General features: G+C 48.2%; 3 protein-coding genes across 3 annotated transcripts in view; 2 read left to right on the forward strand and 1 right to left on the reverse strand.

Annotated features, from left to right (window-relative positions):
• The window catches only part of NATD1 (N-acetyltransferase domain containing 1), a 33484-nt gene extending 17873 nt beyond the window's left edge, over positions 1 to 15611 (reverse strand). The window contains exon 1 of the mRNA XM_074965130.1: positions 15325 to 15611. Coding sequence (XP_074821231.1) covers positions 15325 to 15421 — 97 coding nt within the window. The 5' untranslated portion in view covers positions 15422 to 15611. The remainder of the gene's footprint in view (positions 1 to 15324) is intronic.
• Positions 15612 to 15780: 169 nt separating this feature from the next.
• Positions 15781 to 27756, forward strand: LOC141994639 (uncharacterized). Its single transcript, XM_074964870.1, has 3 exons — positions 15781 to 16247; positions 21475 to 22682; positions 27526 to 27756. The coding sequence occupies exons 2-3, from the start codon at positions 21687 to 21689 to the stop codon at positions 27754 to 27756; spliced, it is 1227 nt and encodes a 408-aa protein (XP_074820971.1). The 5' UTR covers positions 15781 to 16247; positions 21475 to 21686.
• MAP2K3 (mitogen-activated protein kinase kinase 3) overlaps positions 27636 to 27877 on the forward strand; it is a 53888-nt gene continuing 53646 nt past the window's right edge. The window contains exon 1 of the mRNA XM_074965132.1: positions 27636 to 27808. Within this exon, the coding sequence (XP_074821233.1) occupies positions 27793 to 27808 (16 nt within the window). The 5' untranslated portion in view covers positions 27636 to 27792. The remainder of the gene's footprint in view (positions 27809 to 27877) is intronic.

Consider the following 27877-nt stretch of genomic DNA (forward strand, 5'->3'; position numbering starts at 1 on the left):
CGTAGCACAGGGAGGTGGGGAGATGCATGAATTGGTTATTATTGCCATGTGTTCCCTGTGTGACTGAATCTGACAAAGCCACAGGCCAGAACATGAACTGCATTTTTCAGATGGAAAGAAACATCGAAGAGATGATTTTTCCATATTCGTTCCACCCACAGCAATAAGCACATGCATCTTGCCAGTCTGCCATTACCTATCCCCTCCCCCCAGTCTCTTGGGAGAGAGACTTACAGAGAGGTCTTAGTTGTTCAAATGAAAGCTTTACATAGCATGGAAGTGTCACTGACGATGCTGGGAAATGAGACGGGATTTTTCTTCAGTTTATCTCTGATGCAGCATCTGGTTTTCAGTGGGGTTCCTGCCTTTTCTTCCCCCTTTTTTCTCCTCTCTCTTTCTCCCGCCGTTTTTTTAAACATACATGATTTTTCAGCTGCCTGGATGAGGCAGAGGGAGGTCAGGTGACTTTCCTGAGGTCACACAGCAACGCAGGGTCTCAACAAGTATTAGAATCCAGGCACCTCCTTTGTTCCAGTCACGACACTCCCAGACTGAGGGTACCTGTGCCGGCCGCAGCAGGGCAGTGTTAGAGCTCCAGAGGCAGGAGAGGAACGGACAATCTCCTTTGCAAGAATTCAGAGGACAGGGTGGTTACAAGACACCCACACCTGGTCTTCACAACCCTCCCACCACTGGCAGAAGTAGCGGCACTGTACCCGTGCCGAGAGCAGCAGGAGGAGAGTTGCTGAAAAAGCCCCCATCCCGGACACTACAGAATGAAATGAAAAATGATTCTGAGAGGTTATGACAGAAGCCCCTTCCCAACTCCATGATGGCAAGAAAGGAGGCATTCATGAGGCATCAGCTGAAGCAACTGGACCCCAAGACACCACGAAGTTCAGCCAGCCTGAATAACTAGCCATCTGCAAGGGGCTCTCTCACCAGCGATCCCATGTGTTAGCGAGCCCGAGAGTATCTTGTCTTGGGGAGGATTTAATGCTGCACTTATGGTGTTTGATCAGCGCGCGCAAGGGTCTCTTCTCCACAAAGGAGCCTTGGTCAGAGGATGGACCATCACATGGGCTGATTACATGTGCTCTTCTGGTTGCAATGCAGATTACATAGCTGATGGAGTAGAGAATAAACCTTTCTACCCCAGTTTAGGGAAGGCACAAAGTGACATGAACAGAGCATGTCCCTGGTTTCTGTTCTCTTCAGGAAGCATGGAGATTAACTTTCATAAAACCCACGACTATTCAGGCTTCAGAGGAACCAATCTCCAGCCCCCTAGACCATGCAGACCTACAGCACAAGCCCCCAACCCCTGTTGCTTGCCACCCACCACACCAACAGCTTATGATCAAAACAGGCCCTTATGCAACGGTGGAAGCAAGGTGACAAACTTAGGGTTTAAACCAGCTCCCACAGACACTCCTAGAAAACTCCCAAAGTCTTCAGTGTAAGCTGGGGCAGCACCGAATGGGGCAGATCCGCAGCAGACCCAGAGGAAAGTAGCTCCAGTTTGCACACGGATTGGGTGTTGCCAGGGTGCAACTGTAGCTCCTGTTCATTCAGTCTGGTGGGGTTGACAGGGGGATCAGAAGTGGGAAGAAGGTTGGCACCAGCTGCCAAAGGGTGGTAGCAACGTAGCTTCACTGCTGCTCAAAGTGCCAAGTCCACTAGACCCAATTCACCCCAGGAACCACTGGATGTAGCAGGTTCCGCAGGACACTGCGGCAGGATTTCAATGGACGGACTGCAGCAGGCAGTACCAGGGAAGACATTAACTGCCTTCCCCCCCGCAATCTGGGCATGGGAAAGGCCTTACCCTATGGAATAATGGGGCAGCTCATCAGAGGGCAGAGAATGCCACATCAGCAATCAGGAGACATCCTGGGGTGGGTGAGCATAAAGCCATGCGGGGTAGGCAGACGTTAGGCCGGATGAGTTTGGGGTTCCCTAGTGAGAAGTGGGTTCCAGACACTAGAAAGCATTAGACACCCCTTGCCAACCATCCTGAGAGACATGCCCACGAACAAGACGCCATCAGCATGTGACTGGCACGAGTGGGCTAACCTGGACTAAGCTCTGCCAGCCCTTTAGCCAGCAGGGCAATGCCTCCTGCTCTCACCCTCTGAACAATGAGGGCTGATCTCGGCAGTATCAATACTAGGAAGCCTCCAAGCAGGGAAAACAATAGGACAGGCAGCGCCATGGTGGGGGATGGAGCAAAAGGCTGCTGTGGTCCAGGGAACACCAGGGATCGCCAGCTGGGCAGCCCTGGAAGGCCAGTTATTGTCTCACATGGGCTTTCCCTTCAATCCCAGGATTTTGCTTAACACTTTTGTACATTCAGGCGCTAAAACCCAGAAGAGATCAAATCAGGAATGCTGACTAATGAGGAAGCACATGGAGAGGGGGACGGAGACACACAGACAGCAGGAGACCAATAACTCTGCACCTTTGTTACTTTGCATTTATTCAAACACTCTGGATTCACAGTCCCTTTCTGGGCCAAATTCAGGAGAGAGTCTAAGATGATATGAACACCACCTTCCTCCACCACTTCAGCTTGCATGTCACACGAGCAGAGATTCCCTGACAGTGTTTCCAACCTCTTCTGTACTGGGACACTCCCCACTTCCTGCCATGCAGGAATATAGGAAGGGCAAAGAAGTCATGAACCCTCCCTGCCCCATCAAGTTACAACTGGCAGGTTGAGAACCTGTGTCTTAGACAAACACACATCACTTCTGAGTTTGGCCCAAGGTGCCTGACAGAGGCTGACCTGGTGTAACTCACACAGGGCACAGCCACAAGGAAGGTGTGTAACAAGATCAGCAGCTTTGGGCAGGTGTGAGAAGGTGCAGGTCATGTTCTCCACATGCTGAGGGGATCAGCCTGTCAGGGACACCATGAAGGTCTTTGTCACCCACCTCTTGGAATCTATCTGCCAACCCCCAGTCACTATAGTACCTGAGCACCTCACAGTCTTCAGTGTATTTAGCCTCACAACACCCCTGTGAGGCAGAGCAGAGCTATTATCCCCATTGTACTGATAGGGAAACTGAGGCACAGGGAGACGACGTGACTGTCCCAAGATTCACACAGGAAGCCTTTGGTGGAGCAGGGAATTCCGAGTCCCAGGCTAGTGCCCTAACCAGCAGGCCTCCCTACTCCCAGTGGAGTTTCTGACAGCTCCTCCATATTCTGCACAGAAACATCACTCTAATAATGATTTATCACCGTGGGAATCTCCTCTTCATCCAGCCCAGGGACTCTACTTAAGGGCTTCTGTCCCCCTACACAGGATTAGCCAGAAAGTTGTCCTTACCGCTGAGGTGTGTTTTATAAGCTGCATGACTGAAAAAAATGAATAGGAACTTCACTAACGCCACAACACCCCATGAAGAGCCTCCTGATGTCAAAGTGGGTGGGGTGGGGGTGGGGGAGAGAAATCAGAAAAAGGCAAGATCCCCCGAGACTGCAAAGAACATAGAATGGCAGCCAGGGAAGTTACAATTCTGCTGTAACAGGGAATTCACAAACCAAATCAGGGAGACAGAGGCATTGCCGGGTTCCAGCATCCATCCCCTCCTCTAGCCCAGGAAGGCAGCTCCAGCTGTTACAGCTTTACGGCAGGGGAACTTGGCTGTCTGCAAACCCAGGAGGGGAGTCCAGCTGGAATGCACGGGACGCCTCCGAGCCTGCCCCACAGCCTGGGGTCTTGAGATACTTTGGCACAACAGGCCTGTTGAACTCAGTCAGGAATGAAAGGCTGCCACTGTACACGCACTATCAAGTAGCTACCACAGTGCTATATATCCTACAATGTATATAATAATATCCCTACAGTGCGCATTCCTGCAGAGAACCGGACCTGGGAGAGGAGTTAATTTAGGAGGAAGACCAGAGATGAAATGTTAGATTTAAAGGTTACTGGGAACATCCCCTTAACCCCCTAGGTAGGTTTGGGAAGGTAAAGGTCCGGTAAAGGTCAGACCATCGGTAAAGGTCGATTTCACCGTACACACACAAACTGACCATCAAATATTTTCAGCGATGATAACTGAAATCTACAGATTGGCAAAGGAAGAAAAATGGTGCTTGAGAATTTAGAGTCAAAATCCAGCGAGTCAGACTTTTGAATTCGGCTTGTTACAAAAAGGACTAGCAAATGAATGGTAAAAACAGGTCTGATCCATGCCACCCCCACCAAATGCGTCCTGCAAAGCTGCTCCCTCTTCTCTCCCTCACCCAGTGGTGGCTCCTAACCCAGCAAGCCTTGGGAGCGGCTCATATATACAGGTCTGTAGCCTCCTGCTGCCCCAGCCTTCTCCTCTGCTCCCATGGCACTTAGCTGAGCCAGGACAGCATGTGCGGCCCCAGCCTGATGGGGCCCAAAAATGGGCATCCCCAGCCTCTGTCCTGAGCAGGTGGGAGGAGTAAAAGGAGGAAGAGATCTAAACACTTGCGAACAGAAGAGAGAAACATTCCGCCTCCCTCGCTCTGTTGTGTGTGCAATGAGGAGAGGGAAGGGTGACTGTACAGGGCAGGGCAGTTGAGGGGCACAGGAAAGATGCATCAATTCATAGCAAGATGGGCTGCAAGAACAACTTGAGAACAACTGCCTTAATAGCTTTTGCATTAGCTTACAGGGTCACTGGGTGCCCACTACCTAACTCACCCCTTTGGGACAGTATGGAAGATACAAACAGTCTATAAAGACAACCACCAGCATGTGCTACTCCCATCCAGGGCCCTTTCTGAGCTAATGGGGCAAAGCACAGACATTTCTAGCCAGAGTCTGGATTCTCTTTCTTGATTCTTTCTTGTTTTCCATCTCCCAGGGCTCCAAATTTCCCTCCCCATCCAGCCCAAACAGCCACATCCCAAAAAGATGAAGTTATATGGCCAAAAGCTTCCCAGAGCCCTCTCACCTCCAGTCAGACTCCTGCAATTCACAGTCCAGGATTCCCCTGCAGCAGTGACCCTGGCTGAGTAAGAGACTGATGGCTTTTCATTGCCATGTTGTAAAGCTTTTCCTATGAGAAACTGAATGGATTGAAACCCATTGACTTTGGGAATGAGGGGGTAGCCATTCAATTAACTGCCCGGAGATCAGCTTTGGAAGTTGTGGCAGAAAAGGGAGTAGCCCTAGTGGGCTTTTTAGGATGCAGACGTGCTGGTTGACTGAGTTTGCCATGTGTAATGAAGTATCTCTACGTTTTACATGTAAGACATAGCATCAGCGTCTGGTCCCTCCCTGTTGCTATTGCTTGACAGAGGCACAGTCTATCGGGGCAATTTACAAAGGATTCCCACCGGTGCTAATGCTGTGTTAACATTAATGTTGAATCAGTGCATTCCTGGCACTGGCAGGAATTTTTTGTCTAAGACCAAGACCTTTAAACTCCCCAGTGAAACTTATCAGGCAAGTTTCCCAAGCACACATTCCAGCCAGTTTTGGATGGTTCCAGAAACTAGCCTACGGCAGAGATGATAAATTGGAAATTAACCAAGCAGAGCGGGCAGGAAGAGGTGCAACGTCGGCAGGTACGTTAGGCAGGATGACCATGTCAGGGATATAAACCCTCTTGCATCAGGGCACAAACAAACGGCTAGCTGACGGGGTGAGGAGGCAATTCCCCCACTATGGGGATCCTGGCTCCTTCATCATGTCTCATTTCAAGACAAACTAAGAGCACAGGGGCACAATCTCTAGGAAAAGAGGTGTGTTCTCACCACGTTAGCTAACACCTGGTAACTAATGAGGGAAACACCTAGTGCAGGCCAGGTCAAAATGTGCGACAGATTCAGGCTGCATCACATAAGTGAGGTCTGAATAGCTTCATAGCTCCTCGGAGAGGAGTTGGTCTCCAGAGAGAGACATCCTGGAGCAGGGATCGTGCTTAGGAGCAGATCTAAAGCCTACAACTGAGCCTTCCAGAACAGATGCAGGAGTACCATCTCCTTGTCCCAAAAGAAGTCACCCTGTCAAAGCAGTCCCTGCAGGAAGGAGGAAACCTAAGAGACTGGGCCACCTTCTCCACTCCGTCATGCTCCGGGCCTTGCTGCAGTGCAGAGGGAGGGTGGAGTCCAACGGGGGAGAAGCAATCTCCAGAGCTAATGAATCCTGAACTTGAGTCAGGCAAGCTGAGCAGCACCTCACCTTTGCAATCAGTCATCAGCAATATTCAGTTACAGCCAGGTAAACCAACACTTTCCAAACAAGACAGTCAAGGGCTTTGGCCTCCCATCACAAAACCCAGATTCTAGCAACGTTATCTTCTCAGCCATCCCCACAAGCTGTGGTCAGGCACTTAGTGAGTTGAGAGATCAGCTTCTTCCATGAGCTAAACTGTTACAGAAGGGACAAGAGGCGGGGCAGAAGAGAGGGAGAACATGTATCTCAGAAATCTGATGAGCAGGTACGTGACAAACTGCCATTCACTGACTAGCTATCAGATCAAAAGGTTCTGCTCTTTTATCAACTCTGTTCCTTCGGTATGAAGAAAGCGTATTTAGCAGATCTAGTCTTTGCATCAGGACAGTTTCCTCTTGCATTGCTGTCTTGTGCAAGTACCCTGGGAGTTTATTGGTTTGTCAGGTACCCCCAGAAAGAATTTCACTGCATGAGAAGAAATACATGCATATATTTCTCTGAATGAGAGGTTTTCCCCTCCAGACACAAACAGCAACCCTTCCATTCAGAATAACCTCCATTGTATACGGAGAATACCCACACAAGAAAGAACACAAGTAAGATCCCTCGGAGATAACACAGTGTGTTTGTGCCATCTGCAGCAGTTTGCACCTGAACACGGAACGGCTGCTGAATTCTACATGTGGGTAGAGCGATAAGAAACGGACAGGTTCAGAACACAGAAAACAAAGAGCCATCATGATTTCACAGGTAAAGACACCCACCAGGATTTCAAAAGCTCTTTTCCTTTCAGGGCACTGGTTTAAGAGAATTAAACTGTGCAATAGGGGTGAATGACTCAGATAAGATAGAATCAGAACTTAGAATCAGAACTCTTGAACTTTCACCAAGAAATAAAATGGAACCTGAATCTTTGGTTAAATTAACTAACTCTGCTGAGTCACCACAATGTCATTTTCACATACCTCTCCTGCCTCTGAATGGGCTCTGCTAGCACTGTAGGAGACTGGGGATCAGTTACAAACTCTTGGGTTGAGTGTGCTGCAAACAAATATGACTGAAAAATGAAGTATGATTCTATTTGGTGCCATCCCAGCTCACAGTTAAGTTTCCCCCTTGGCCAGCTGAGAGGTTGAATCCTTGACTTCCCTATCTGTGCAAGGTCCACTCTGATCCTCTCTTACACAGATATGCCAAAGCAGGAATCTCTCCCTCTCCACAGTACGGAAAAGTAATGATCACCCAGGATGGGTGAGGTCAGAACAAGGTGCCTAAGCTTGCTACCAAGGCAATTCAAGCATTTATTTTCATCACCTGAAATGGTGGCAGATGCACGGAGGGACGGGGGAGTTCAGAGGGGACTCGAAGGCCATGCTTACACGATGGGTACTTTGCCAGGACAGCTATATGTGATGGGGTGTACGCCCCACATCAACCCTGAGAGAGTGGAATTAGGCCAGGCAGGCCCAATCACAAGTATGCGGCAAACAAGGAAGATTTAGGCAGTGTGGAGAGCTTTGATCAGAAAGAAGCTCACCTGTGCGGGAATAGGCAGGGGATTCTATAAAGCCTGGAGGCCAGCAATAGTGTAGGTGGCAGCAAGGAGGAAGCCTGCAGTCAGTGATGTGCTGCCAAAATCTTAACAACGGGTTCCCTCCTCACCCCACGAGGGGGTCGTTGCCCACCCCTGCCCCCCGGGACTCCTGCCCCATCCAACCCCCCTGCGTTCCTTTACGCCCTGCCCCCAGGACCGCTGCCCCATCCACTCCCCTCCCCTGTCCCCTGACTGCCCCCAGAACCGGGCAGAAGGGTCTCGTGGGCCACCGTAGTGGGTGCCCAGCCCACCCCTAAGAGCCAGAGGCACCTGCCGGGGGGCGAGGTGGGGAGTCCCGGCGGTGCTTACTTAGGGCAGCTCCCAGGAAGCATCTGGCAGGTCCTCTGGCTCCTAGGGGCAGGGGAGCGTAGCTGGGGGGGGGGGGGGGCAGGGGGAGCGGCCGCTCCCCCACTGATCACATCAAAAGTGGCGCCTTAGGCGCCGACTCCCTGAGTGCTCCGGGGCTGGAGCACCCACGGGGAAAATTGGTGGGCGCAGAGCACCCACCAGCAGCTCCCCACCCCGCGCCTGGCCCCAGCTCACCTCACCTCTGCTCCACCTCCTCCCCTGAACACACCCCGCTCTGCTTCTCCACGCCCCCCCGCCCCCGCTTCCCGTGAATCAGCTGTTCGGCGGGAAGCCTGGGAGGACTGAGAAGCAGGCCGTGGCTTCCCGCTCAGACTGAGGGTGGCGGAGGTGAGCTGGGGCTGGGAGCCGTTCCCCTCCGCCCCCCTCCGCCCCTGGGTTACCTGCTGCGGCACAGGTGGCCCTCCTCGTGCCCTGCCCCCCCCACCTGAGCTCACCTCTGCTCCGCCTCCCTGGGAAGCCTAGGGTGGGGGGTAGAGAAGCAGAGCGGGGCAGCGCGTTCAGGGGAGGAGGCGGAGGTGGAGCGGAGGTGAGGTGAGCTGGGGCCGGGGGTGGGGCGGGGAGCTGCCGGTGGGTGCTCTGCACCCACCAAATTTTCCCCGTGGGTGCTCCAGCCCCAGAGCACCCAGGGAGTCAGGGCCTAAGGCACCACTTTTGGCCGGTTAAATTTAGAAGCCCTTTTAGAACCGGTTGTCCCTCGCGGAACAACCGGTTCTAAAAGGGCTTCTAAATTTAACAACCGGTTCTAGCGAACCGGTGCGAACCGGCTCCAGCTCACCACTGCCTGCAGTCTCTCTCCCTGAAGTAAGGGGAGTATTAGACACAATAATTCGATTCCCCCACTGGATCGATCGCTGCCCGCCGATCCAGCAGGTAGTGTAGACAAGCCCTGAACTCTCCGGGGGCAGGGATGGCATTACTCTGCTTGTATAGCGCTCGACTCAATGGCGCCCCCACCCTGGCTGGTCCCGAGGCAGTAAACATGATCGTGTGCAACTTGCAGACACTCCTTTCCTTTGCACATTACCTCCTGAATTTGGCCCTCTGATCATAAGGGAGTCTGAGTCAGTGCAACTAAGCAGCCGAGGGGTCAGAAGAGAGGAGTGAAGCAAGAAACGCAACTAAGAGGACGATGTAACGAGGTGTATAGCAGCCCTCCCACCCCCGGCTTTTTCTGGCTCCTTGGCATGTGAATCACGGATGTATGAGTAGGTCTAAGAGAGTCTGACCAAGTGAACTGGAATCTAAGGCTTTGTCTACACTGCGGGGGTTGCACCATTACACTCCTTTACACACCTCCTCTGAATTTAGTTCCTAGTCTTACAAAACGAAACAAATCGAGCCCAGCCCGTCAGGAAATGCTCTGTGTTTTCAGTAGATCTAATACAGGCTAAGCACACTAGCAAGCTGAGCGCAGAGGTGCTCAACGGCTGCAGCCCTCACTGCGTCGTGGGTGCTCGGCCCCTCTTAAAATCAGGCTGTAAGTGCATTCAGCACGTGACTCTTTCTTTTTTTTTTTTGTTATTATTATACAAGAGTTTCATTGAGTCAAACATTATGTGGTCACTAAGCAGCTAACCTTTCCTCACAAAGAGGAGAACACATGGCATCTGTTCTGGGTCTTAAGATCACAAGCCCATCCAGCTCCACCTTCCCTTAAAGGTAAGGCCTTGTGTAAATCATGGGTTATTAAAATAAAGTCATCAGGGCAGCCCCATGGGTAAGTGTTGGCATTTCACGGGAGATGCACAGCCACCAAGTCCCCCCTCCCCACAAACTGCTGTGACTTTTCCAACAGTGGATAGATGGAAGCCGGCGTCCCAGCTTCCTCCTCCTGGCTGAGGCCCCAGCTGCTCATGGGGGGTAGTGGGTTGGTTCTGTCCCAGAGAGGGGTGGATAGGTGGCAGGCCAGTCCCAGCCCAAGGGGTAGAGCGTATGTGGTATGATGGGTAGAGGGTGTCTTACACTCGGCACTGTCCATGTGGCCCAGCTCTAGCCCAGGCTGCTGGTGCTGCTTCCTGTCTGGCCAGCCTGGGATGGGGGGCAGCACTGACAACACACAGAATTTAGGAGCCCCAGACCACCCTGCAGCAGCCTCCAGCAGGCCTAGGGGAGACATCGCAGGAGCTGAGATTAGCATCTGCCACTTGGAGCATAAGGATCCGGGCGAGACCAGGATCCAACCCCCCACACCCTGCTGGGGAGGGTCCCTTTCACATACACACCCTGATCCACCCACCCGGGGAGGGCCCCCTTCACACACCCGCTCATGCACCAAGCGGCTGCTGTGGGGTGGGCCAGGCTGGGGCTCCGAATTGCCTCACCTTGTCAGTGCCGGCCCCGTCTCCCCACTGGCTAGCCAGACAGGAAGCAGCTGGTGCCAGGTGGTTAGAGTCCCCTTCCCCTGCCACCAGCGGCCATATTAGCCCAGGGCTGTGATTTTCCCAACAGCAGGGAAGGGGAAGTGGACATTCCCACTTCTGCCTTCACGCTGTAGGAAAAAGAAATCACGATACTGGGCTAACTTCACTGTTTCCGGGCAGTCCGTGAAATTGGGATTTACTCAGAGCTGACAGATGGCCGGCCGGCCAAAATGGATTTTGTGTGTAACAAAAGAGCGCTGTCTCACCAGCTCCTCACCCTCTCCACTTTCAAACAGCTCTCAGGCTTTAGGATGTTAGTCGCTACTACTGCTTGAGACTTTCGTGAGGAGCATGAGGCCACGAAAGAAGGATGGTCCAATGGGTAGGGTGCTAGCCTGGGACTCAGAAGACCAGGGGTCATTTCCCTGCTCTGCTACAGGCTTCTTGTGTGATCTCAGGCAAGTCATTTAGCCTCACTGTGTAAGTTCCCTGTCTGTGCAATGAGAACACTAATACTTCCTTCCCTCCCAGGGGTGCTAGGGGATACATTAAAGATGTGGGAGATGTCCAGATACTAGATAGAGGAGACTGAAGGCAGGTGTTCTCTGCTGCTTGCCTCCCATTTGCTTCTGCAGGTTCCAGTCCACAAAAGAGCATTCTGTGCCCCCAATGTAATGAAGGGTAGGGCTGATGTGAGCTGCTGCCTTTGGGCCAAAATTTTTATCTCAGTTACACTGGCGTAAATCCAGAGTAACACTCCCAGACTTTGTCAGTGAATCTGACTCCTACTTTGGTAAACTGGCACAGTTCCTTAAAAATAGGTAGAAGCCACTCCCAGGGAATGGTTTTATTTTCTCCTCACTAGATCATTCCCCAGCTCTCAGCTCAGAGAGGAAATGCAGATCAGACGCTATTCCTAAACTTTGATGGCTGGGGAGTTCAAAGAGGATCATTAAAGCTGTTAGAGGAAGTTACTGCAGAAGAGAAAGGCAGAATTAAGAGGAACAAGTTGCTCTAAGAAGCTACTGCATCTGTCTGATCCAGGGAGCACCCTACCAAGAGCAAGACCAGATTTCTTAGCAATGACACTAAGCAACTGGCATGTTACTACGGGAACAAACAGACCACGGCATACTGTGTTAAGCAGAGACAATGCAACTGCCACTGAAAGGGACTTACTTAGAAAACAGAGGGGCTCACATTTTTTTTTTTTTAAAACCAGTTTCCTGTTGAGAATTTACCTCAAGATTAAGTAGTTGGAGAGGACAGCTGTGGTATGTTACAGAAGCTCGGTCAGCTTAAAAAGAAAATCACACTGTAAACAGTTTTCTTCGCCTGTGTTTCTAACACAACCTTAGCTGATTAAAAATCCAGTTAGCTCAATGAAACTCAGTGAAGTCTGTTTACAGCCAATTTCACTTTTAGGTCCCTTCAGCATTTGGGAGGCAAAGAAGGAATGGGAATGCGTTAAAATGAAACAGCTGCTTTTATTCAGAATTTTATAAGCCATATATGGCAAAGAATTTTTTTGGGAGAAATGGGGGGAAGCTAAGAGTTCCCCGTAAGATGATTAATATGCCTCATGTGAGAGAAGAGAATTTCATCATCAGCTTAGGCACAGGGAGCAGATGGAAACAATGTTGAACCATGAACAGCTTTAGATACTGACACATTCTTAACCTATATACAGTTACTTCTGTGTTTCAGGCACAGCAGTACCATTAGGTGCTTTTGAACTAGCAATGACTCCTGAAGTCCGTAGATGGTATGTGAGGGGATCAGGGAATTGTTGGTATGCCTGCCTCATGTTGCATATGACAAGAGCATTGTGATCTGGGTACCCCTTCAAACTCACAGGAGCTCCACCTACGTTTGCAGGTTTTACTGTGTTAGGGAGAATTCAAACAAGGGCATTAAAGTGCCACTGAGATTAAGCACAGCAGAAATGGGACAGATGGAAGGTCTCTCACTGCTAGGGATTTATTGGAAACAAGCATCAAGCCACATTCTCCTAATAAGAGACATTTATCTTGTGACTGCATTCTAGGTTTTGATTTTATAAACCAATGGCTAATAATGACGTGAAAATAAAAATAGATTGATTGACATTGGAGCAATAAACATGGAGCATATTTGAATGGTTAGGACAAGTTTGTGGTTTTATTCCCAGCTCAGCCACTGATTCATTATGTGTGTCACCTAATTTCTCTGTACTTCCATTTCCCCATCTACAGAATGGATACAATACTACTAAATTTCTATGCAGTGTTTTAAACTGTGCAGATGAATGGTGACATAGAAGTACTTAACAGTAATATGAGTAGCTCACCATACCATTGCTGAGATGTTGCATTTGGAATCATGGAGGACCAAGTTTTCAAAAGAATCCGAGCCAGATTCTCACATGCCCCATACTCAGCAGCAACCACTGAGGCACTGACAGCCACTACACCCACCTCTTGAAAATCTGACCATTGGGGCCCAATCCATCTCCCACTGAAATGATTCTCATTGACCTCACAGGAGTTAAATCAGTCCCTTACTGAAGTGACTCATTTTGTGTCAGGCTGAAATTAGCTTATCCACATTACATTTTTGAATAGGTGGTTTTCTGTTTGTTTGAAGTGTATTCTCCACCAGCCCCCTTTCCAGCTGCTGAGGATCACTTGCCAACAACCTGACTGCCAGAGATTTTAATCTGGAGTACTCTGATGAGAAATTAAATCCCTAATAATCTGCTGCCCATAGCCTTCCCCTCACTTTTTGCATGTGCAAACAAGTTTTAAACAATGGCACCAATTTATGACTCTGCATATAGGTTTCAAGTGGGAACCCATCACAATGGATTTATTTTGATCTCTTGCAATTCCAAGAGACTGCTTGGCTTAATCAGTTTCTCTGTCTCCCCATACTCAGCTTGCAACCTTTAGTGTCCGGTCCTGCTCACCCATTGCTGAGCCTGAAGACTGCACTTGTAATTAGTGGTTTAAAAAAACAAACAACCAGACAGACAAACTAGAATAAAATGTAGGACTATTCTTGTTATTTTATTGAGAATGCCTCCTACTGCACATATAATTTCTGAACTATCCATTGACATTTTAAAGCAATCTACCCTGCAATTTCTGTAGAGCCAGAAGACAGGCTATTTTGCTCAACTAAACAAAACAAAACAAAAAACAAAACAGCCTTTGGGATCTTTGTACGTTTGGAACTAACCATTAAAACAGGCTGAGAAAATCTTTGCCTGACAACAGGAGATATTGTTGGGTGCCTATTTCTCATTCTTACAGCTAATCAAATGCAGCAAGAGGGATAGCTACTAGGGTCCACATTAGAACCAGATTGTTGTGGCATTACTAACTATAACAGGCTCTGATCTTGCAAGCATGCCCATAAGTAGATCTACTGATTTCAGTAGGATTTCTCCTGTGCTAAGTGGTCAAAGATTGGGCCTAAAACAGATCAGATACAGCCCCTCCCCTGGCCTTGTGCCAAGAGATCTCTGCACTTTTAGGATTGGGGTCTTGGAGAGGACTTCAAATTTATTTAGCTACATCAAGCTTTAATTTCTATTATCTGAATGTTATAGGCCAGCTTGTAGCCTCTAAGGTCCTAAGCCTGCAAATACTTACACGTATGCTTAACTTGACTACCACAAGTAGTCCCGCTCAATCAATGAGACTGCTCACAGCAGCCAAGTTAAGTATATGCATAAGTGTTTACAGAATTAAGGCCTAACAGTTTTCTTCCTCCCCCTACGACTCTACACTCCAAGGTAGAAATTACTTCTTTTTTTAAATCTGCAACCTGGCTTCTTACCACTTTCATTATGTGCAATTCACTGAGAGCACACCAAAGCCAGAGAAGTCACACTCCAAGAAGTTCCCATCCCATTTAAAATGTTGTTTTGTAAGCACCTATCAAAATTATCTCCCCTATCCTGAAAACAAAAAGCTGTGGATAATCTTTCACATCCCAGAGTAATTTACAGAAAGTCAGTTATTTCCACTCTGTGCCTTCCCATCACCAGTCTAAAAAACAAAAGGAATTTAACCAACAACCTGCTATCTGCTCCTGTTAGTTTTGAGCACATGATCCAGGGCTAGTTAGATATGTCAGTGAGGGGAGTTTACGTTTTTTTTTAAACTGTGATTAGTCAGTATATAGGGAGGGCTTGGCAATCAAGGCAGTTAACAGAAAAGGGAAGAAGTGGGTAGTATCAACCTTAGTGGCCTATTTATAAATAGAGACAAAGTGGTGAGAGAATATCTTTTATTGGACCAACTTCTGTCGGTGAAAGAGACAAGCTTTGGAGATTCACAGAGCTCTTGTTCAGGCCAGACAAGGTAACCAGCTGTGCACAGCTAAAAATGTTTATAAATAGATCTTAAGGGACAGGTGTTCCTCTACCAACCTGAGGGGGAACAGATACAGCAGCAGTTTACCAGAAAGTAACAAAGACAGGCTAGAGGAATGGAAGGTTACTGAGAGAAGAACTTGCAGGGGAATAGATTGAGGCATGTTCCTTTACCTCCTCTATAGCTCTTTGCTATTCAGTGGCTCTTTGTTGACACCAAAACTAATCTGTTGCATAACCACCCTCGATGTTGCTGTAAAATAATTTAGGAAAAGGAAGAAGGAGAGAGAATTCCCTAGCTGTGAGAGGAAAGCCAGTCCCTGATTTAGCTAGAGGGCACTCTTCTCGTTACCAGCCTCTTTGCTTTACTTGCAAACAAAAGATAGAAAACCGGTGGGGTGGGGGGTGAGGGTGGAGGACAGCGAGAGAAAGGGAAGAAAGAAAAGTGAGATCCCAGGGTCAGCCGGAACCTTACCATTCAGCCGCACTGTGAATTGTCTCCTCTTGCGATCGTGCTCCACCTGGATGGGGCAGTTCTGCTCCAGGATATTGAGCTGAGCGGCATGTGCCATGTTGCTGGGTGGATGGTGGTGGTGGTGGTTGTTTTTTTTAAACGGGGACAGAGAGATGTCGTTCTTTCTTCTAGGGCTGGACTCGCTCCTTCTCTCCCTGGTCAGCAGGGGGAAGGGACAGGACGAGGACCGGCGGGGAGAGACATGGTGAGCTCCTGCTGAAACTGACACACGGCAACACACACACACCAAAAAAAAAAAAAAAAAAAAAAGCCAGGAAATCAGCTGTGAACTCACGTGCTGACCTCCCAGCCAATGCCCGAGCAGCCTTTTTGTTTTGATACATTCCATTCGACTCTTAAAGGAACACTGCACCTTGAAACCCACCCCCCCATTCCCGCACCTTCTCCGCCTCCCCCCATATATAGAGAAGTGAACTTCTCTGCTGAAGGGAAAAGAATCATGCTGTCTTAAGCAAGGGGGTAGTTTTATGATTCATTTCTCCCAAGTGATTCATTTCCTCCTCCGAAATTATTACAGAGCCTACTGATTGTCCTCAGGGGGCAGCTGAACTCACCTGGCATCACAGGCTTCCCTGCTCTGTGTGACACAATGGAAATTCGAAATCATTTCCTTTCTTTCTGTGGGCTTACCTACACGGGGACATGTTCCGGCACAGCTATGCCAGTACAATTACACCACTCTAGTTATATCCGGGTAAAGCCCCATGTGGACATTCTTATTAGGGAATGAAAGTGCCTTTTTCTGGTTTAACACACGTTTGAAAGCAGTTGAGGGAATACACCTGTTTCCGAGGAACTCATTTTCCTCTGGGGGTCGGGAAATCACGATGAGTGATGCCACAGGGCTCACTTTAATTTACAAGGTAAGTGACGCTATTTTGCAAAACCAGAGCGAGAAACAAAGTTACATGTTGCAAGGACAAAGTTCCTGTGCAATTTGTCTAGAGAGTTGAACAGGCTCACAAATATTAAAAGAAAACATGTTCTTTGTCTTGGCCACCTTACAGGATACAAAGATTAAAAAATAATTAAGCTGTACAGTCAGTGATTTTTCAAATCATGCTCTATCTGAAGGATAAAGGGCCTGATTTTCCACTCACAGCCAGTTGCTGCTCTCTGGCCCTGGAACAAGAGCTGGCCCCCTGCCCTGGAACAAGAGCCTGCCACCCTTCCCTTCCCTACTATGCTGGGGAGGCTGTCACAAGAGGCAACAGAACCATCTTCCCCAGCTTTTTGCCAGCAGTGAGTTCCCCTGCAGGAGGGGAATTCTTCACTGGTTCTCTCCAGCTGCTTTCACTCCACTTTGTGCTGTGTTCATAGTGAAAAGTGAATTTAGCAGACCAGACAATCCAGGTCCTTTATTTAGGCCATGATCCTGCAGTGAACTCTATGTTGGAAACCTCTGTGTCCATGCAGCGCCCTGTTGGTGCAGGGATTTGTCAGTGCAGACCTCATTACAGTATCCCAGTCATGAGAGAATCTCAACCAGATGTTCCTCCTCTATGCCCTGGTCTCCACTGGACACTAGATTAGACTCCATTTGATGCTGCATAAATCTAATCTAAGATGCTCAGATGGGGGCTATGTAAGTACCTAGGTAGAGAACTAATACAAGTTCCCAGTATACATTTTTCTGATAGTTTTCACACAATGCATAGTTAGACTGTGGAACTCATTGCCAAGGAAGTTGTGCAAGCCAAGAATTTAGCAAGATTCAAACAGGAACTTGACTTTTATATGGATATCAAGAATACCCAGAGTTATCCTCAGACTTCAGGTCTTAGTCCAAGCTTTAGCTGCTAAAAATCAAGATGAGACCTAATGTGGGGGGCAGATTATCCCACATCTAGTGCTGGCCACTATCAGACTGAATACTGGACCAGATGTCCACAGATCTGATCCTGTATGTATGGGCATTCCCATATTCCCATTTTTAATCTCTACCAGTGAGTGTGATACATTTGAGTGAAACTGCTTTGGACGAACTTAATAAAATACAGTTTAAAAGATTATTGGAGAAGACTACATTATTGTTATTCTGTATCAAATGGTAGGGAACTGGGAATAATAATATTTAATAATTAGTAATACTTTGACCATCTATAGTGCCTTTAAACCAAAGATCTCAAGGAGATTAACAAACTTGAATTCATTAACTTTGTCAAGTTTTTGTCCAAGGTCACACCCCACATAAGTGTGGCAGGATTGTCCAGTGGTTTGCATGTTAACTTCAGGCTCGGTAGACCTGTGTTCAATTACTTTCTCTGACACAGACCTTTTGAGTCACCTTAGGTATGATACTTAGTCCCTGTGTCTCTTTCCTCCCTCAGAGGTGTTGTGAGGATATACACAATAAAGATTATGAGGAATTCAGACACTACAGTAATAGATGCTTTATATGTACCTTAATAGAGCTAAGCTTAATAGTCCTGACTAGCAGCTGACTGCTATAACGAATAGACAGTGCTGTCATCTGTATAGCTCCAGATGGTCCTATGAAAGATTTACCAAGAATCATGTGAATTAAATGAAAGGGAGAATTTGATTTAATGTGGACAAAAGCAAGTTCCACACACCTGGATTCTTTCAGCAGCCCCCTGAAAATACGTTGCAATATTAGATGCTATGGATTTATCTTCATGTTGCATGAGGATTATACCCTTGCTAGGATTTCAGAACAGGTACTCAAATGCCAAAGCAGCATCTCTCCCAGCTGAACTAAGGAGAATTCCCAAGTGCTTTTGGTAATTGATATCTTCTATCAGGTTTCCAACCACTGAGAGGAAAGACTGTTGCATTGTCTGAGATCATGGAGTGTTTAGCTGGATGATCCACCACCTAATCACACACTGATCTCTCCATCCCAGAGCCTGCAAATCCACATACTGATCCACGGCATGTAATAAAACTTTAGAAATGTGTGGTGGCCTTTTAGGAATGTTAAAAATCCATCCCCATATGGAAAATGACAAGAACATTTGAGCTCTGTTGGGAATTTTGTCTGTATCTCTGTCTGGTTGCCTTTGCCTCTGGCCAGCAATTAGAGCTACCTCTGACCTTCTAGATACACTTATTCAGCAAAGCAATAGCTGCAGCCTATGACAATCAGCTCAGACAGACAGAAGGAGTCACAGGTCGCAGAGAAGGTAAAGGTGCTCAAAATGGGACCTCACCCTGGGAAGACAATGGGAGTTCTGCCATTGACTTCAAAGATCCCCAGCATCAATCCCAGAATGCCTGCCTGTTATTCTGTGTCATCAGGATTCAGGCCATGAAATTCTTGCTGGATATTTCTCTTTATTACACTCGAGGATGTTTTGTATGTTCTTATACTCTACCTAGCAATGACATGTTACCATATCGAATTTTGATGATAAAATATTGTATTGATACTTCTGCAGCACCTTTCTCATCTGAGGATCACACAGCACTTTAGAAACGTCAGTTTAACTAAGCTACACAGCAATGTGGGACTTAGATGAGAAATACAGAGGGATTGTTTCATTCAGCCCTTTCAGGGAAACCACCGCTGGTGTGGAAACCAGCACATGTTTAACAATGCAGAGTAACGCTGCACAGTGGTTTGGGAGAGGAAACGAAGAACAAACTTAATTTGATTTAAACTGAAAGGGAAATTCAAAAAGGCTAAATATAATTACTGGTGATGGAATTTGCCAAGATATGAAGGTTAACACCTCTGCACTTGCAAAAAGCCCCAGAGGCTCCTTAAGACCACGAATGGTCAAGACCTCACAGAATTTACTTTTAACTGGAAAAGCAGCACCTCCAGGAGCAGAATTACTGGTTCAATATCGATGCAGAAGGAAAAGTGCCACCTACTATGTCACCGGCACCACTTCCTGCAGTGTTTCAGAGTAGCAGCCGTACTTAGGAGGTTTTTTCCATTCAAATCGCGATCAAGCCCCGTCCTGTTCAGATTTGGGATCACAGGAGAAGGTGGAGTGGCTGCCAGTCTCAAGTTCAGACTCCATTACTGATTCATAGACTCATATGTTTTTAAAGCAGAAGAAATTATTATGATCAACTAGTTGATCTCTTGCAGACACAGGCCAAAGAACTGCATCTAGTAGTTCATGTGTTAAGTCTGATAACTTGTAGTTGAACGAGAGCAGATATCTAGTCCTGATTTAAAGATTTTAAAGATGCAGAATCCACCGTCTTCCTTGGGAAGTTGTTCCCAGGGTTAATCACCCTCACTATTAATATGTGTTTTATTTCCAATCTGAATATTTTTAGCTTCAGCTTCCAACCACTGGATCTTGTTATGTCTTCTCTGCTAGATTAAAGACCCCTCTAGTACCAGATATTGTCTCCCTCTGTAGGTACTTGTAGACCGCCAGCAAATCACCTCTTAACCTTCTTTTTGATAAGCTGAATAGATCCGGCTCCTTAAATGTCTCACTATAAATCAAGTAAACATGCTTGTAGTCGCACTCTTAACCATCTCCCATTTTTCAAAATCCTTTTACAAGTGTGGACACCAGAATTGGACATAGTATTCCAGTGCTGATCTCACTAATGCCAAATACAGAGGCCATATCACCTCCCTGCTCCTATTCAGAATGCCCCTGTTTATACATCCAAAGATTGCATGAGCCCTCTTGGCCAAACAGCATGTTGAGAACTCAGAAATTCGGTAACAGAGGGCTTTTCAATCTAGCAAACAAAGGTGTAACAAGATCCAATGGCTGGAAGTTGAAGCTGGATAAATTCAGACTAGAAATAAGATGCAATTTTTTAACAGTGAGAGTAATTCATCACTGGAACAATTTACCAAGGGCAGTGATGCAGTCTCCATCACTGGAAATTTTAAAATCAGGATTGGATGTTTTCCTAAAAGATACAATTTAGTTCAAACAGAAATTCAGGAAAAACCCATGACTTGTGTTACACAGGCAGGCAGACTAGATGTTTTCAATGGTCCCCTCTGTCTTTATAATCTATTAATCTATGTTTAGATGATTTCCAGCCTGCCTCCTTTTCCAGAGTCACTATTTCCCAGAATGGAGACCCCCATCCCATAACTTTGACCATGATTCTTTGTTCCAACAGTTATGCCCCTGAATTTAGCTGTATTAAAACTGTACCGTTATGAGCTGGGTGTAGGGTGACCACCCATCCCAAATTAGGCAGGAAAATCCAGAAATGCAGAGTTCAAGTCCCAGTCCTAGGCTGAATGACTCCGGGACAGCATTTGCTCTGCATCTGCCTGAGGCTCAGGGGTGGTGCCAGCTTCTTCCTGGTGGTGGTGGTAGCAGGGGGCTGAGGTGGGCCTTAGCCCCCCCTCACCATAAAGCCCCACCCCCTGTCCCTCCTCTCCCCTGAGGCCCCGCCTCCTGGCCAGGCCAGAAACCAGAGTGGGGCAGTAGTAACAGCTGCCCTGGATGGTGCGTCTCAGGGGGGCGGGCACACAGGCCGAGGGCTAGTCTCAGACACCCCAGCCCCCTGTCCAGAGCAGGTGGAGGGTCTGAGGCTCCCCACAGTGGCCCAGGCTCCCTGGGTGGTTCTTACCATGGCCTAGCTATGGCTTCTGGCCTGGCTATGGGGTGGGACCTTGAAAGGAAGAAAAGGAGCAGGGAGTGGGGCCTCAGGGGGAAGAGGAGGAGCAGGAGGCGGGGTCATGGAGGGGGTGGGGTTCCTACATGTGTCCCTTTTTTGCCTTTTGAAAAGGTGGTCACACTAACTCAGTGGTTCTCAAACTTTTGTACTGGTGACCCCTTTCAAATAGCAAGCCTCTGAGTGTGACCCCCCCCCTTATAAATTAAAAACACTTTTTTATATATTTAACACCATTATAAATGCTGGATTTGGGATGGAGGCTGATAGCTCGCAACCCCCATGTAATAACCTCACGAACCCCTGCGGGGTCCCGACCCCCAGTTTGAGAACCCCTGCACTAACTTTGTTATGGGTTCCTCACTGAGACGGATAAGCCTGAATACACTCTTCAGTTAACATAATTGTAAGGATAAGCTCCATCTAGGAGAAAGGAAGTATGTGAACACACCCAGGAATGTTTGTTGAGTATTGTTTTAGGTACAGCTCTGTGTGTTGTGTGTGTGTGTGAAGGTGGAACACCGTGGACCAGAAACCAACACAGCCAGCCAGAAGGAGCAGCTGAAAATGCAGTGTCTGACCCTGAAAGAAACCTGGGGGGGGAGGTTTTTGGTTCAGGATGCAGGCTGAAAAGAGTTTTCTTGCTGTTGTGAGCAAAAGAAACCCTTACCCATAACTATTTTACATTTGGGGACAATGTATACCTTCAGATCAGCGGCACTGCTATGGGTACCCGCATGGCCCCACAGTATGCCAACATTTTTATGGCTGATTTAGAACAACGCTTCCTCAGCTCTCGTCCCCTAACGCCCCTACTTTACTTGCGCTATATTGATGACATCTTCATCATCTGGACCCATGGAAAAGAAGCCCTTGAGGAATTCCACCATGATTTCAACAATTTCCATCCCACCATCAACCTCAGCCTGGTCCAGTCCACACAAGAGATCCACTTCCTGGACACTACAGTGCTAATAAACGATGGTCACATCAACACCACCCTATACCGGAAACCTACTGACCGCTATTCCTACCTACATGCCTCCAGCTTTCACCCTGACCACACCACTCGATCCATCGTCTGCCAAGCTCTGCGATACAACCGCATTTGCTCCAACCCCTCAGACAGAGACAAACACCTACAAGATCTCTATCAAGCATTCTTACAACTACAATACCCACCTGCGGAAGTGAAGAAACAGATTGATAGAGCCAGAAGAGTTCCCAGAAGTCACCTACTACAGGACAGGCCTAACAAAGAAAATAACAGAACGCCACTAGCCGTCACCTTCAGCCCCCGACTAAAACCCCTCCAACGCATTATTAAGGATCTACAACCTATCCTGAAGGATGACCCAACACTCTCACAAATCTTGGGAGAAAGGCCAGTCCTTGCCTACAGACAGCCCCCCAACCTGAAGCGAATACTCACCAACAACCACATACCACACAACAGAACCACTGACCCAGGAACCTATCCTTGCAACAAAGCCCGTTGCCAACTGTGCCCACATATCTATTCAGGGAACACCATCACAGGGCCTAACAACATCAGCCACACTATCAGAGGCTCGTTCACCTGCACATCCACCAATGTGATATATGCCATCATGTGCCAGCAATGCCCCTCTGCCATGTACATTGGTCAAACTGGACAGTCTCTACGTAAAAGAATAAATGGACACAAATCAGATGTTAAGAATTATAACATTCATAAACCAGTCGGAGAACACTTCAATCTCTCTGGTCACGCAATCACAGACATGAGGGTCGCTATCTTAAAGCAAAAAAACTTCAAATCCAGACTCCAGCGAGAAACTGCTGAATTGGAATTCATTTGCAAATTGGATACTATTAATTTGGGCTTGAATAGAGACTGGGAGTGGCTAAGTCATTATGCAAGGTAGCCTATCTCCCCTTGTTTTTTTCCTACAACCCCCCCCCCCCAAGACGTTCTGGTTAAACTTGGATTATTGCTGTGCACATTGTAAGATGAGCTATTGCCAGCAGGAGAGTGAGTTTGTGTGTGTGGTTTTTGGAGGGGGGTGTGTGTGTGTGGGGTGGGGTGGTGGTGGTGAGAAAACCTGGATTAGTGCTGGAAATGACCCACCTTGATTATCATGCGCATTATAAAGAGAGGTTTCAAAGAGGGATGGGCTATTACCAGCAGGAGAGTGAGTTTGTATGTGTGTCTGGGGGGGGGGGGGGGGGGAAGGGTGAGAAAACCTGGATTTGTGCTGGAAATGGCCCTCCTTGATGATCACTTTAGATAAGCTGTTACGAGCAGGACAGTGGGGTGGGAGGAAGTTTTGTTTCATGGTCTCTGTGTGTATATAATGTCTTCTGCAGTTTCCACAATATGCTATGCATCCGATGAAGTGAGCTGTAGCTCATGAAAGCTCATGCTCAAATAAACTGGTTAGTCTCTAAGGTGCCACAAGTACTCCTTTTCTGTTTTCTGCTGTTTGCTTCCTTGTGTGTACATTCATTGTCAATGAACAAAACTGCATCAAAGAAATACCTGACTACCACAATTTCTGCTCCCAGGGGCCCAAACTAGCCACTCAGGCCAAAACGGGACCACAGCATAAAAAGTAACGGATTTCATTTCAGACAGCAAATTACACTCCTACCTACTTCAGGCCATCCCTGTGCTCCACTGGTCTTAGCTATTGTGAAAACCATAGTGCATTCTGGGGTGTCAGAGCCGAGTGAGGGGACAGGGGATCGGGACAGGGGATCAGGACAGGGTTGGCCCTAAAAACCAAACAGTCTATTTTAGAATGTCAGCTGACAATGGTAAGCTCATTGTAAATGTAAAGTGCTTGGTAAGTTGTTCCAATTATCCTCACTGTTAAAAAATGGTGCCTTATTTCTAGTCTGAACTTGGCTACCTTCAGCTTCCAGCCATTAGATCCCCTGTAAGCGCTAAGCGTTATGACGCTGATTATTCATGTGCTGAATACCCTTCTCATAGGCCTGGCTATTGAGGACATTCAGCACTATATGGCGGCCAATTCCCAGGATGTGGCAGTCTCCTCTGAACATAAGGTTTAGTGAAGCCTTTGTGACACCTTAGACCTCTCTTCCCATTGGCTTTCCCTTGGTAGAGATGCACTCAGCAGGACTGTCCCCTCCCACCCTGCGTGCATTCTTCATAGAGACCGGGACAATAAAAGAATTTGTGGAATGAAGGTGGGTGGAGAATATAAAAATCCTTATGTGGGTGATCTGTCTGTGCGTGTGTTACTCAGGCAGCTTACTCAGCTTGTCCTTTAAGGCAGAGTTTCCTAGCCTATGTTGCCATTAAAATATGTGGAGGGAAGGTACAGTTGATTAAAGCTCAGGGCAGAGAAGAAGGTTGGTTGGCTGGTTGGCTAAATCACTAACTTTTCTCCACTGGATTCCTAATGGATTTGAGTCCTCTGTGGCTCACATAAAAAATGAGTTTGGTGGCTGAAGCCTACAGATCCAGTTTCAAAAGTGGTCACTAACCATGAGACTGTACTTCCATTCTTGGGTGCCCTACCTGAGGTACTTGGGGGCTGATTGCCAGAATGACTGTGCATCCGAAACTCCCACTCTCTTGATTTGGAACTATAGGTGCTTAGCAGCTCTGAAAAGCAGACATGAGATGCTGTCAGGGTTCCTTCCCCACTCTGAACTCTAGGGTACAGATGTGGGGACCCGCATGAAAGACCCCCTAAGTTTATTCTTACTAGCTTAGGTTAAAAACTTCCCCAAGGTACAAACTTTGCTTTGGCCTTGAACCGTACGTTGCCACCACCAAGCGTTTTAAACAAAGCACAGGAAAAGAGACCACTTGGAGACGTCTTCACCCAAAATATCCCCCCAAGCCCTACACCCCCTTTCCTGGGGAAGGCTTGATAAAAATCCTCACCAATTGGTACAGGTGAACACAGACCCAAACCCTTGGATCTTGAGAACAATGAAAAATCAATCCGGTTCTTAAAAGAAGAATTTTAATTAAAGAAAAGGTAAAAGAATCACCTCTGTAAAATCAGAATGGAAAATACTTTACAGGGTATTCAGATTCAAAACACAGAGGATCCCCCTCTGGGCAAAACCTTAAAGTTACAGAAAACAGGAATAAACCTCCCTCTTAACACAGGGAAAATTCACATAAAACAAAAGATAAACTAATCCGCCTTGTCTGGCTTACTTATACTGGTTGCAATATTGGAGACTTGGATTAGGATGGGTTGGAGAAGATGGATTTCTGTCTGGCCTCTCTCAGACCCAAGAGAGAACAAAAATGTAAACAAAGAACACAAACAAAAGCCTTTCTTCCCCCCCCCCCTCCCCATTTGAAAGTATCTTGTCCCCTTATTGGTCCTTTGTGTCAGGTGCCAGCCAGGTTAGCTGAGCTTCTTAACCCTTTCCAGGTAACAGGATGTTGCCTCTGGCCAGGAGGGATTTTATAGCACTGTGTACAGAAAGGTGGTTACCCTTCCCTTTATTTTTATGACAGATGCCTTAAGTTGGGCTCCTTAAACATGAAAGTTTTGACCTTAGCACTTGCTTGATATTTGTCCATAACATAAAACCCACCACACAGGGCTGAGCCAGGGAGCAAAGCACAGGGAGATGGGAAAGGAGAGGCACTCATTTAATTAATGCTGCAGACCAGGACAGAGATAGGAAACAGCAGCATGCCAGAGGGTGATGTCAAAGCAGAGGAGCTCCTGAGGGCTTGTGGGAGCCAAGAACAATGGCAGGGATGATGAAGGAGCAAGAAGGAGCACTGGGAAGTGTCTGATTTCTATCTTTCATTTTCCCTTGGAAGAAATGCTGGCATTCAGCTCCTGCTGGAGCAGAGCTGCTGCAAGCCCTTCCTCACTATGGTCAATGAACCGTGGCCATTAAAATGCAAAGCCAACATTTGTGCTAAAGAAACCTGGAAGGGCCAGCTTTAGAGCTGAAAGAGAGGTTCTCTAGAGTCTCATTAGTTTCTGGCCTCTCTGCTGAGTCTGCCAGTGCCCACAAGGGGGCCAACTGATGCAGTGATTTTTACCAGGTAGACGCTTATCTACTGGCAACTGGCCTGAGGCCACCAGTCTGTTATCAGACAGTGACAATGCTTGGTTACTCCCATGCTGGATTTGAACCAGTGACCTAGAGGTGGGAGACTTGGTATCTCATTATCAATCTCTGAGCCATTCAGCGACCCTTAAGATATGTCATTTAGCATGGGACACCTGTCAAATCAGATCCATTTCTTGGCCTAACAACTGTGATCGGCTTAATATTCCTCCCACTAGGTGGCACAATCAGCACAACTGAAATGTCAGTATTCCCAGAACAAGTCTTACAAACAGCCTTCCCATCAATTCGATTCTGAGGAGGTCCTGGGAGCAAGCCAGGGGGTTCTTCCTGGTACCTGGGGTGACAGTGTGGTGAAGCAGAGAGTTGTGGTGAAGGGGAGTTATGGACAACCTGCTGCTCCTTTCAACGTGCATATCTTAAAAGCGTAAACACGACATAGCTACGCATGGGGGATGATTGTTGAATCCATACCTGATGCCAGAATCTTGAGAAGGAGACAGTAAGAGCTGGATGAGAGAAGGCAGCAGTGTGTGGAGGGACTACAAACCATTAGGGAATTGCAGGCTCTGGAGAAGGGTGACAGAGTGAGATACATCAGGAAGGAGAGGCACATGGTACCCTAGAGACTCTTTCAGGCTGCGGAAAGGAAGGGGATGGTGGGATTGACGGGGCAGGGAAGGCAGCAGCATAAGGAGTGATGGGGGGGGTGGGTGGGCTTTAGAGCAGAGAGGGAGGCTGTGGGATTGGGATTCACCAGGGAGGGAAAGCCGCAACGGGAGTGAGAAAACACCAGACTTCCTGTGGCTGGTAACTCGTCTTCTTCCAGCAATGTTCCTTGAGGTAAAAGTATCGGCCTGAAAGCATAAACTGGCATCTTCCCTGAAATCTGCTGTCCTGCATATTTCGGAGGCTGTTTGTGGAGTGTCACTGCGTTGTGATGATTTGTGGTGTAGCAATGACAGGTCCATGGAATTTGATGACATCTCACTGCCATGTGATTCAGCTTGATGCAACGGGGCAACATTTTGAAAGCAGTACGATGACACTCTGATGACGAAACGCAGGGATGCTTTGTTGCAACGTGATGTTTTGCTGCACGGTGCCCACGTTTTCACAAGATTCAGCCACGTTTTGCCTCGTCGCGGCCACGTTTTTGATGCTCGGTGGCAGCGTTTTGCCGAGATGTCACTGCGTTGGGGAAGGGAGGTGCCCGGCACGTTATAGACCTGGTGCAGTCACATTTTGCTGCCAGGTGACACCATTGTGTGATAACCGGCCGGGCCGGCGGGCGGTGTTTTGCCTTGTCCTTGGCCATGTTTTGAATGGAACGGGGCCACGCTTGCCACAGGGCGACGAGGGTTTGATGTGACGCGGCCACGTTTTGTGGCCCTAGCTGATGTGGCCCCCGTGGACCAGCTTCCCTAAGGGGAACCAGTGACTCTCCGGGGCCAGGAAGCGGGTGACTGGTGGAATTTCCCGCCCTCTCCCAAACCCCAGCATCTAGGCAGGAGGTCAGAGCCGTGTGGCCCGGGAGGGCGGGGCGACGGTGGCCACGCCCCTCCCTCCGGGGACCCAATGGCGATAGAGTTCCGGCTGTGGGGGCGGGGCTGGCTGCGCTCGGCCCAGCTGCGCGGCTCGCCAGCTCGCGGTTCAGTATCTCGCCGTTCGCCAGCCGGGCTCGCGCCGCCCGGGGACATGCTCCGGCCCCCGGCCTCCGCCAGCGCCTAGCTCCGCTCAGCCCAGCGACCGGCCCCGGGACCAGCCATGTCCCTCCCCAGAGGTAGGAGAGAGCGGGGGGCTTCACCCCAGCTGCAGCCTCCCCGCTGGGCTACGGGGGTCTCCGGTGGGT

The sequence above is a fragment of the Natator depressus genome, chromosome 10 (genome assembly GCF_965152275.1).
Source record: "Natator depressus isolate rNatDep1 chromosome 10, rNatDep2.hap1, whole genome shotgun sequence".
Taxonomy (NCBI): domain Eukaryota; kingdom Metazoa; phylum Chordata; order Testudines; family Cheloniidae; genus Natator; species Natator depressus.